This window comes from Antechinus flavipes, chromosome 4 (assembly GCF_016432865.1).
Source record: "Antechinus flavipes isolate AdamAnt ecotype Samford, QLD, Australia chromosome 4, AdamAnt_v2, whole genome shotgun sequence".
Classification (NCBI taxonomy): domain Eukaryota; kingdom Metazoa; phylum Chordata; class Mammalia; order Dasyuromorphia; family Dasyuridae; genus Antechinus; species Antechinus flavipes.
The window spans coordinates 241,393,975-241,406,384 of NC_067401.1; the positions used below are offsets into that span (position 1 = coordinate 241,393,975).

General features: G+C 33.2%; 1 protein-coding gene across 2 annotated transcripts in view; it reads left to right on the top strand.

Annotated features, from left to right (window-relative positions):
- Positions 1-12,410, top strand: part of KCNQ5 (potassium voltage-gated channel subfamily Q member 5) — a 650,068-nt gene that overhangs the window by 546,910 nt on the left and 90,748 nt on the right. For both annotated transcript variants that reach the window (XM_051997265.1, XM_051997266.1), the window contains exon 6: positions 5,521-5,631. In XM_051997265.1, the coding sequence (XP_051853225.1) occupies positions 5,521-5,631 (111 nt within the window). The remainder of the gene's footprint in view (positions 1-5,520; positions 5,632-12,410) is intronic.

Here is a 12,410-nt window from a genome sequence, read left to right on the forward strand (position 1 = left end):
CAGGGCTGGTGCTCTATCCACTGTGCCACCTAGCTGCCCCTGTTTATTTTCTTTGGTAATCTTACACTCATGCTCACTCTCACCTATATATCTCTGCATTCTTCAGTATCAAAATAGACAGTTGACTTCTATTAGATTTGCTTTAAAAATCTGAATGTCCTGTCAACATTTTGAACTCATGTGTTCTAAATGGAAGACATCTTTTCCCCTAAACTCCTTCTCCAAACATCCCTATTACTGTTGAAAGCATCATTATTCTTCCAGTCACCCACATTTATGACTTTAGAATCATCTTTGACTGGTTTTTTTTTTCTGTTTCATCCTGTTCCATATACATTTGAGTGAAAATTTTGTCCATTTTGCTCCAATAATATCTTGTCATATTTGGTCCTTTTCTCTATCTGCCACAATATCCTAGTTCAGGCTCTTGTCACTTCTTGCCTACACTTTTACAAAAACCTTCTAATTGGTATTTATCCTTCAAGGTTTGCATTTTTTCCTCATCCAACCTCCATACAATTGCCAAAATAATCTTCATAAAACATAGGCTACACTACATCACTTACCTGCTTAAAATTCTTCCCTGGATCCCTATTACCTTTAGAATAAAACACATACTCCTTGGCCTGGCAATTAAAATCCTCTACAATCTAACTGCAACCTACCTGTCAAGTATTATATAACTTCCCTTTCTGCAATGTATAATCCAATCAGAGTGGTCAACTAGTGGATCCCATCTCAATATTTCTTCTCCCATCTCAATGCCTTTGTCTCAACTATTCTCATGCTTAAAAAAAGCATTCTTTCCTCACCCTCCCTTTTAACATACTCAGCTTCCTTCAAAGCTCAGTTCAACCTTCACATCCTAAACATTTTCCTGTGCTTCTTTGCTTCTCAATTATCTTAATATTTACTTATGTGTTTTATATATTTTAAATCTTCCTTGATGTTCTGCTGACAGTTTTGTTTTGTTTTTTTCTTTTTATTTTCCTTTATTGTCTTATTCTATTTTGTTTTTTCTAATTTTATATTTAGTTTAATTTTTTAATTAAAATTAGAGAACAAATAAAAATGAAGTATTAAATGATAAATATTAATTTATTGAAATCAGAAAAAAACCTATGTGTATGCAAATTATATAACTTAGTAAAATATAAGTTCTTAGAGGACAGAAATCCATTTTTATTTTATCCAGTACTTGGCATGTGCCTTAGTGTTTTAAAAAATGCTTAATATATTTAGGGAATTGAATTAAACAGAATAAAATCCAGTGCTTAAACTCTAGCACTTTCTCTTATTTTTCCCACCCCTTGAATTTTTTAAATTTTATTTTTAATCTATGAAATAAAACAAGCATTTCTATAACAGTGAAACCAAAAAAAAAAAAAAAAAAAGATGATTGCACATGAAACTGCATATCTCTTATATATAATTTGTCATTCTTTTTAAATATATAATAAAGTTATCATGAAAATTATTTTTTCCATTTTTTCTCCTTCCTTTCCCTCATCTGTGTTATCACAAAGCAGTAAGGGAGAAAATAACAGTCATAAGTCTACCAAAGGAGACATCAAATTTCCCATTTCAGTGTTTAATCCTCTGCTATTCAATGGCTACATAGAGAGCTAGACTTGGAGTCACAAAGATTTGACTTCAAATCTAGCCTCAGACACTTATATCCAGTCTCAGACACTTATTTACAAGCTCTGTGACTCTAAATAAGTCACTTAACTTCTGTCTGCCTTGCTTTTCCCAATTGCAAAATTGGGACAATAATAACACTTATCTCCCAGCATTACTGTGAGCATCAAATGAAATCATATTTGTAAAACATTTACAATGCTTGGCACTGTAAAAAGTAGATGCTTGATAAGTGCTTTGTTTCTTTTCTCCTCTGGATGAAAATTATTTAATTCATTGGGGTTTATTTTTGCTTTAGTTAAGCTGTACTAGTGAATTGCACAGTTAGTCAAGGTTTTCTGAATAAAAGATAAAATCATTGCTTCTTCATCATATTGGTCATCCCAGAGCACTATGATGATTTGGTAGAGTTATCAGGCATCAGCTACTTATATCTTTTGCTCAATATCTCTGGGGTTCAGTCACTGGCAAAAGAGAGGGAACTCATTGGTATTCCTAAGCATAATGGAGCCTGAAGTGTTCTCAGGAGCTCTACAGAGAAGAAGTAGGTTTTATGTCATCTTGTTTCCTACAGCTCAAAAGCCAATGCACAACCTTATTTAAAACCATTTATGATGGCAAAACAAATATGACAAGATGCAATCAATACTGACTTGACCTGCCATTACAATTGGTGGTTATCTCAGAAGGTCAGTGTTCTTTTCTAGAGGGTTAAACTAATGAAGAATTTTCCAGAGAGCACATCTATCAACTATGTCAATAAAGATAATAGGTGTCCTAAATGCTGTCAAAGATGATGTGGCTGAAATGCTTCCAAAGATAATGGGTCATGAAGATCATGTCTACAATGCCTTCTTTTTCTCTGAAAGTGGGCTGCTTATTAATAGAGTATAAAACAGGAATCAGATTTGGTGTGCAATTCTGGATATGTAGCCCAATGGATATATTATTATCCCATTGTTTCATAGATGAAGAAAAGCAGGAGGGAGGAAGAAAAGTATTGAGAACATTACAAGAACTTCTCATATAACTTTGTATAAACACTCACTTAAAAAAAAAAAAACACCAAATTTTTATTGAGTTTAGCAAGCCAAAAGTCAGAAAGATTGTAGAAAGATAGAAATAAGCTTTTGGTCAGTTCAATATTAAAGGACAGTTTCCTCCTTTAATTCAAACAATGTACAAAGTATGAAGTGATAAATATTGGGCATTTTGTAATTACTAAGAAAAGCTTTGGAGGGTTTTTTTACGTGTAGCTTAAACCATGGAAAATCACAGATAGAGCAAAAGGTAGATTGACCTCTAAGTAGAGTGAGTCAGTGCAGATGTAGGGGAAAGCTATGCCTCCACCATACAAATTGTTACCAATATCAAGCATCAGATACAGGAAAAAACTCACAATTTTACATATAGCCAACATCAGTGAGAGAAAATGAAATTGCTGTTTTTTCTAATTAATCAAGCAAGCAAACATTTATTAAATATCTACTATATGCTAAGCACTGTTAGTTTTCAGGGAATTTTCATTCTATCAGTGAAAACAACACATGTACATATAAATATATATGGAACATACGTGAAATAAATACAGTTATCCTTTCCACATTGCAATTTTCCTGATCATGGAAGGGCATAAGAAATTAAATAAAAATTTGAGGGAAGTTTTGTGGAAGCCTCACATGACATGTGAAAACCAAAAGAAAACACAAAATGTTTAGAAACTCAGAAATCCATAAAATACATGTATAGTATTATGTAATATCTTTTAATACATAATAATTTAGGTTTCTCTGGTACAAAATGAAAATAAAAAAATTTATGCAGATTTTCCAGATCAAAGGGTGCCATACCCCTACCACTTCCACAATATGGAAGGGATAACTATACAAAGTAACTTTGGAAGGAAGACAATAGCAACTAGGGATATGAAGAAACACTTTACAAAGAAGCCAGTGCTTGTGAGGTAAACTTCAAAGGAAACAGGATATTAAAAATCAGAGATGAAGAGAGATTGCCTTTTTGGCATGGAAGATGAGTAAGAAGAACATGGACACCAAATTTAGGTTAAATGCAATTATCAAACTAGGCTCTAGGGAATAGACAATGTCCCTCCTCTTGGGTGAGAGATGAGAGACTATGAGAGTAGAATATTGCATATGCTACCAGATATGCTCATTTTAATCTGTTAGGTTTTCTAACTAATTTTATTAAATTTCTTAATGCTTAATTTAATTTTCAATATTTCAGAGAATTCGTTAGGGATGAAACATATTTGGAAATCACTATAATATGTACAAAGTCAGCAAAAAATATCTTACTTTGAAGCACCATTCCCTTCCCAAAAGATGATGCTGAATCTTTCCGGATAGTTAATTCTTGGTTGTAATCCTAAATCCTTTGCCTTCCAGAATATGGTATTCCAGGACCTCCAATCCTTTATTGTAGAAGCTCCCAGATCTTGAGTAATCCTGATTGTTGCTCCTTCATACTGAAATTGTTTTTGTCTGGTACCTTGCCGTACTTTTTTCCTTGAGATTGTAGTTTTGGAGTTTTGCAGTAATGTTTCTTGGGATTTTCCTTGTAGAATTTCTTTCTGAAGGTGATTGATGGATTCTCACCCTTCATTATAGTTTCCTCAAGGTCCTCCCCAGAATCCAACCTAGTAGCTTATCTCTATTGCTTCAAAAGTATGAGAGGGCAGTGAATGCTGAGTAAATGGAATCTAATCTAAGAGAACCCCAGAGCTGCTTGCAGGGGTCCTTGAACTACCGCCTGCGGGCCAGATGCAGCAGCTGAAGATGTTTATCCCCCTCACCCAGGGCTATGAAGTTTCTTTATTTAAAGGCCCACAAAACAAAGTTTTTGTTTTTACTATAGTCCGGCCCTCCAACAGTCTGAGGGACAGTGGAACTGGCCCCCTATTTTAAAAGTTTGAGGACCCCTGATGGGGTTATGAGTCTACCTCCTGGATATTGCCTCCTTGTGGTCATGGTAGGTATTAAGGTAGAGAATCTCTAAAGCATAGGAAGAAGGTAAAGAAGAGAATGTTAACATACCAAAGGGCATTCTGGGTTGTCACTCTCTCAGTTTACAAAATCCCACTCTCCCATACAATGGAGAGAATTGAATTGATATAGAAGAGACTACATGATACTTTCTACCAGACCCCCTTCTATCTTTCTAATCTTATACTTCTTCTCCCTACTACAATAAACATTTATTAAGCACCTATTAAATGCTAGGCATTATACTAAATTATGGGAAATTCAAAAAGAGGCAAAATCCAGTCCCTGCCCTCAGGGAGTTTACAACCTAATAGAGGGGGCAACATGAGAACAAATTTACACATAGCAAGAAAAATATAGGATAAATATATTTAAGAAAGGGGGAGCAATTTAATCATAACCTAGATACTGTTGTGCACATACAGAGATAGCTCCTATCTCTGAATCTTAATATTGATTGGCTAATTCCAAAAGCTAAAATGTTCTTTTTCCTGACCTCAGTCTCTTTGAACCCTGGTATTCCTCAAGATTCAACTCAAGCACCACATGAAGTCTTTCCCCAACTGCTTATGCACTCCTTTCTCAAAACTACCTCATATTTATTTCATATATATTCAGCAGATATATAAATATATGTGTGTTGTCTCCCTGATAGAATATAATCTCTTTGAAAATAGGGAAAGCTTCACTTTCTCCTATTGTAATCCAAGCACTCAACCCAGTATGTCACAGAAAATTAAGGCCCTGTAATCAAGAGGGTCAACTAAACACATCAGAACATGATTTAATAGAAAAGTATCTTTGCCTCTCAAACACGGTTCCCACATTTCTTTGTAAGTACTTAACTTTCATGCTCTGCTTGTTTTGTTTTTAGATTACATTGACAACGATTGGCTACGGAGATAAAACTCCCCTAACTTGGCTTGGAAGATTGCTTTCTGCAGGGTTTGCCCTCCTTGGCATTTCTTTCTTTGCGCTACCCGCTGTGAGTATCTTTGCAAAAAATCAAACAGATAAAATAAGCCTTTAAGGAAATGTTACATTGATCTTTCCATAATTTAACCTGTGTATCCAAATTATTTGCAAAAAAAGGAATACTTTTTTGGCATATTTTTTGTGATGGAATACTACTGTGCAATAAGAAATTATGAATTTAATAATTTTAGGAAAACATGGGGAAAAATTCATAAAATAATGAAAGATAAAATGAGCAGAACCCAGAGAACATTGTATATAGTAACAGCAATATTGTTTTAAGAATGACTTTGAATGAAAAAAATTGACTATAAGTACCCAAATTTACTATAAAAAGCCTGTGAAAAAGATATTATCTGTATCCAGAGTAAAAACTGATAAAATGAAATATGTATAGAATAATTTTACATATATATGGTATAATATATTTGTGTCTAATGGTAGTTATCTGGGGGGTGCAGAGAGAAGAAAAAGAGAAATTTACATAATTTTGTTGTATTTTTTTAAAGGAATAGCAAGTTGTTCATAGTAGAGTTGCAATCTTTTGCAATCTCTTGTGCAATCTTTTTTTTATTGTACTATATTATAGAAATGCTTGTTTTACTCCATAAATTAAAAACAAAATTTTAAAAGATAGATAGGTAGATTTATTTCAACTTTCACTAACTTTTTAAGTGTCTACTGGATAGTAATCAACTGTTACAGAATACTGGGGAACATACAGAGATTAAATGGCATTAAAAGTCTAATTAGGGTTACTTTGTTACTTAACCAGTATTTTTTATACTATCTAGAGGAAACGGTCACTCAGGCATACTCTAATATCAATTATTCATACCATTCACAAATTTTAAATCTATACAGATGTTAAAATGTATATGCTCCATGTTAAACATACTAGATTAAAATTAGTCTATGAATTTGCCTTCCCTGCTACAGATGAATTTGCATACATTAGATATTTATGTCCCCAGATTCATAGGCATTAAAAGAACATAATCTTTAATTTTTAAAGTGTCAGATATTTTCTTCTTTATGTCACAGCCATCAATTTTCTTAATGCATAGCCTCAGTGTTTTGTCAGCAGATAGACAAGCACATACATTTTCTGTTTCTTTCATACATTTCTGTTTAGCTCTATTATAAAAGCTATAAGAGTAATCATTCTGTTCTCTGGTTAACTAACGACATTTATTTAGTAAAATTATATTTCTTTTTGCTTTGACCCCAATCTTATTTCTTCCTTTCCCCTTCTCTCTCCCCTGGCACCTCTTCCCTCCTCCAATCAGCATAGAGAGCGGTGAGCTGGCAATGCTGTGAGCATCATCAGTGAGGGCTCATGTGAAGAAAAGTGTCCCTTCTGTCCACATTCAGATGTGATGGTACCAGTCCCAGTTTGCTCAGAGGCACCACTTCACAGCACAGCACAGAAATTGCCATGAGAAGTGGCTAGGGGACAGAAAGGTTTTGAGGAGGCAAAACTTACATCAGTTTACTTCTGAGCTCTCCTTTTGTTTGTGAAAGGAGCCTGGTCCCTGTGATATGAGATCAGAAATAAAGTTCTGTTTGACATTTAAAGTTCACATGATATGATCCCCAATTATTTTTTTTATCTTCTTAGGCCTTATTCCCTCCATTCATTCTACAATCTATATATACTCTCTCTTTTCTTTGCCTTCCCACTGACTGTCTCTCTTTCATAGAATATTCTCCCTCCTTCCCTCTAATTCCTGATTTCTCTGATTTCCTTCTAATCTCAACTCCTAGGTCATTCTTGGTCCCTCCTTACCTGATAGTGCTATTCCTTCTGAAATTATTTTCCATTTACTTTGTACATATCTTATACGTACTAAATTGTTTATATGAAATCTCCCCCATTAGAATGTAAATTGTTTGAGGACACTGACTGTTTTTTGCCTTTCTTTGTATCTTCAGTACATAATAGTGCTGGGAACATAGCAAATGCTTAATAAATGCTTCTTGACTGGCAACAGACCATTCTAAACATTCATTTATTCAGAGGACATTTTACCCATCAACCTCAACTCTTTGGCTTATTTCAAAAATAAGAAAATAAATTTTAAAATACTCTTGAACTATGTTTTGTTTTAAATCAGTCACCTTAAAAATATTATAAATATACTAAATGTATTTTTTTTGATGCTGCTAACTCAACAATTGCACAACATAATAACATATGTTCTTCTGGTAGGTATAAGTATATCTATATCTAGTACCTAATCTAAGTATAAATATATTTTCTTCCTATTCTGAGAGCAGAAATACTGAGACCACCTATCTACTATTCTTTGCTATCTAGAACATGGCTAAAAATAGGAAGAAAGGGCCTCTGAGCAACAAAAATAGATGTCTTAAAACTCATTTATGTGTCTTATTCATAACAAAAGCCCTTAAGTCCTCAATCAAGATATATGTACTCTTTAATTCTACAACATTCCAACCATTCACAGATATTTTCATCCATAGAATATTAGAAGATGCAAATTAAAAGAGGAAAGAGGTTGATAAAGATAGACACAGTAACAACAAAAAATGATAGTTAAAATGGGATAAAATGATAGCAATAAAAAGGATCAAAAGACCCCTATAAATATAAATAAGAAATCAAAAAATACAATGATCTAAATACCTTTGGAGGGAGGAAGAAATATAAAACTTAATACTTTCTGCATAATCAAGAAATAACTAAATGATGTTAGGGTGATCGTTATCAGTTCCAAAAGATAAAAAAAAAGAAAAAGTAATATTTTGGGATGACAGTCCTTTAAGAATTCAGGAAAATGTATAATATTTTTGAGAAAGCCTTATATCTAAAAAAAACTAATTTGTTTTATTTGATGTGGACCTGACATGTCACTGGTATAAAGAATTCTCATCTTTAAATAATAGCTTTTGACACGGCAACTGAGAGGTTAAGTTACTTGCCAAAGGCCACAGAGCCAAAAGTCACAGAGCTTGAACCTGGTTCTTCTTGACTTCAGAGAAGTCTTTATTTACAATGCCATCCTGCCCAATCTATTTGCTTCTTTTTAATAGATATTTAATGAGTTAAACTTTGGGTTACATGAAAAATTCATTTGTGTGTACTTTCCATTCCCCAACAATGCAAGAACAAAAGAGGTGTTACTATGAGTAGAACAAATGTACAATATAGTGCTCGATATACTTTTATCGAATGAATGAACAAATGAAAGGATGTAATCAAGAACCTATTTTAGAAAAGTAAAATAGCTAGAAATGTCACTAAGGCCTCTGTATTCTTTGAACTGTAAAGCTTTGCTCAAGATTGGAGGCATGTGTTGACATTTTTAATACATTTTAGAATGAATCTTGGCTTCTCACTGCTGATTTTCTCTTTTTATTGCTGGAGAAGTCATTACCTACATATATTCTAGGCATATTTTGTCCCCATTTCTCATATCTCCATTCCTCCTTTCCAAAACCCATCAATAGCAATCAATTCTCACTTTGAAGGTTCAGGGTGAGAAATTATTGAATCTTCCCTATCTCCCCAGGTATACTGAAACCAGTCAATTGTTAAATTATAATTGTGAGCATGAAAACTGACAATTACAAATCCAGACTTGATTTATTGTCTTATTACTTGTCTAGACCCAGGATTTAGAACAACCCTACTGACTGGGGTAGTTCCAGATTTGTACAATCTGGAAGCTAAAAATAATTTTTACATTTTTAAATAAAGCTACTTTAAAAAAAAAAACCATATGACTGGACAAATTTGACTCTGAGGCCCTGATTTTCCAATTTTTGGCGAATTTAAGGAAATGACAAAGAAGAAAGAAAAAGATTATATATTTGTTAAGGGCTGGTTATGTGGCATGCTCAATACCTTACAAATATTATCCCATTTTATTCTCACAACAACACTATAGTATTATTCTTATCCTCATTTTACAGTTGGGAAAACTGAATTGAGTTGCCCAAGATCACACTCACTAGTAAGTGTGTAAGGCTGGATTTAAATTCAGGTCTTTCTGATTTTAGGCCCAATCTTCTATCCACTGTGCCATCAATATGCTATGAATAATACATGTAAAAGTGTGCACATGTTTTTCACCTAAGGTATTTAGGAAACATTTACCAGCATACTTCTGCCTACACCCAAGCTAAATGTTTACCTAAAATTTATACATATCCCTCTCTTTAATTCTGAATGAATGCTTTTCATCAGAGTACTGGTTACACTGTGGTATCCATACTGTTTAACTGCAAAAACATAAAGCAAAGCTACAAAATATAACCTCACTATTGACTGTCCCAGTATTCCCTTTTGAGTTTCATTTAAGACACCCATAAAATCTGGAAAATTGAAAAACTAAGGGAAAAGAGGAGAAGGGGGTAAAAGCAAGATCATAAGAGGGACAATAATATATTTGCTTTATGACATTAAATCAATAAGCAGCCACAAGTAAGATGGATGAAAAAGAGCCCTTGGAGTCAGGAACACCTTGATTCAAACCCTACCTTAGAAATTCACTAGCTGCATGATCCTGAGTTAGTTACATTCATTTAACCTCTCTCAAACTAGGTATCTTCTTGTCTAAAATGGGGGATACTAATAATAGTGTTTTTGCAAGGTTCTTATAAATTAATATATTTAAAGCACTTTTTAAACCGTTGAGCACCTTATAAGTGCTATCACTATCATTATTATTAATATTGATAGTCCATAAAAGGCATTTTAACAGACTTCTATCTAAGGGTTCTGTACTAAGTAAAACAAGAAGAGAGGAAGAAAAAACTGGAATAATGCCATGATAGGACAATGAACAGGCCTGGTTTGATTTAGATAGTTTGATGAGGAGAGATTTAATAAGACCTACCATAGCCTAATTCATTATTCTTGAATAAGATCAATAGGATTTTCAACCCATGGCCAGCAAATCCAAATTTGATCATATGTTACTTGCTAGATAGGTACTATGTAGAATTTGTTTTCATTTTCCAATGAAATCTCATCCAATCTCAATCCAAAATTTCAAGTACAAAAGACAAAGTTTTGGTCTTCTTAGCCATGATAAGCACCATATTGTAAAGGATTTGTTTTTATTTTGTTTTTCTAAACTCCATATCTAAGTCAGAGTAACACCCTAAAAGATTACCTTTATGCATACACACATCTCCTTCCGCTTTTTTTTAAGTATTTTCTTCCTAGACTTAATGCAGCAGTTCTATTATCACATTTCAATATATATTTCTTATTTTTATTAACATATATTAAAAAAGATGATTATAAGAAAGATCAATCCAATAGACATCTTAAAAGACAACGTGGTATTTAGGGGAACAAAGGAAACATTAGACATGAAGTAAGAAAATCTAAATTCAAATCCTATCTCTACCATTTAAAAGATGTGCAATCATGGGTAACTTCTCAGTTTCCTCATCTGTAAAAAAAAAATGGAAATAACCATATTTGCATTTCCTATTTCACATGGGCTATTGAAAAAAAAATGGTTCTAAAACATAAAGTCCCATGTAAATGGGAGCCTTTCTTATGCCTTTACATAGAGCTTTCCAGTGAAATCTAGGCATCATAATGGACAATAATTTGACTCTGATTCAGCAATCTGCTGCTAGTATCATAAAAATTAAAGACAGATATGAGATTGGAGTGAAATAGATGAACAAAATCATTGTACTGGCTGGAATCTAACTAAACTTGACAATATGTATATATACATATTGTTGTATGTATATGTTGTTCCAACTCAGATCTGAGTTAGCACATAAGCAAAACATCTACAAAGGAAAAGCTGTGAGTCTATAGTTAGGAAAACATTTGAAAGACATAGTGAGTTGACCAGAATCCCCCACCTATTCAGGTAATACATGTTTATATCTATAATAGCAGTTCATTGAGATTCTGTGATTCTAACATTAAAAATCTTTCTCTGTCCTAAATACTAGGATAATTTTTGTTCAATCAATATGGCCTGATGGTTTGGAAATTAGCATAGGTTTAGCAAAGTGCTGCAAATGCTTGTGTATCAGCACCAGACATTCTCTAAATGCTCCCTTAATATAAACTCACACCCATCACACTTTAAAACAATGGTTCTCTACTGAAGCAGAATTCCAAACCCTCCATTTCATAAGAGAATCCTATCTGAGAGTCACCAAAAAATGTCAGCATGGAGTAAACAAGAACCAAGAAAAGCCTGTAATTTTACTGAATGTAAGACTTTCTGGAAATATTCAGAAAAAAGCCAGCAAATGATGAGCCCTTTTTAGTTTACTAATTAATGACATCCTGCTTTTAAAAGATTCTTAGTGTAGAACTCAAAATCTTACAAAATGAATATTGAAAACTATCTTTACACATAATTGGAAAAAATAAAATATTATTAAGTACTATTAATTTAAAAAGGCTCTTGTGATATTTTTAATACTGTGGCATTGATATTTTGACATTACATTAAAATGTAAAGATACTATCCTAGGTGCTCATACTAAGCAATATGCTTTGTATCCAACTCAATTTAATAAACATTAGTTGTTGGCAGATCTGATGTGTAAAGAATGGTGCTGAGCACTAAAGGAGATACAAAGAAGTATGAAGCATACATGGTGCCTAAGCTCTTGGAGTTTACAATCTAGGGAGTGAAATTAACCATATAAAGAAATATAAGGCTAATAGAATAGAAATACGATGCTAAATTGAATGAATAAGAGGCACTGTATGCTGATAAAATCCTTGGAGGTCATTAAACCTCTAGATAAAGAAGGATCAGGAAAGATTCCATG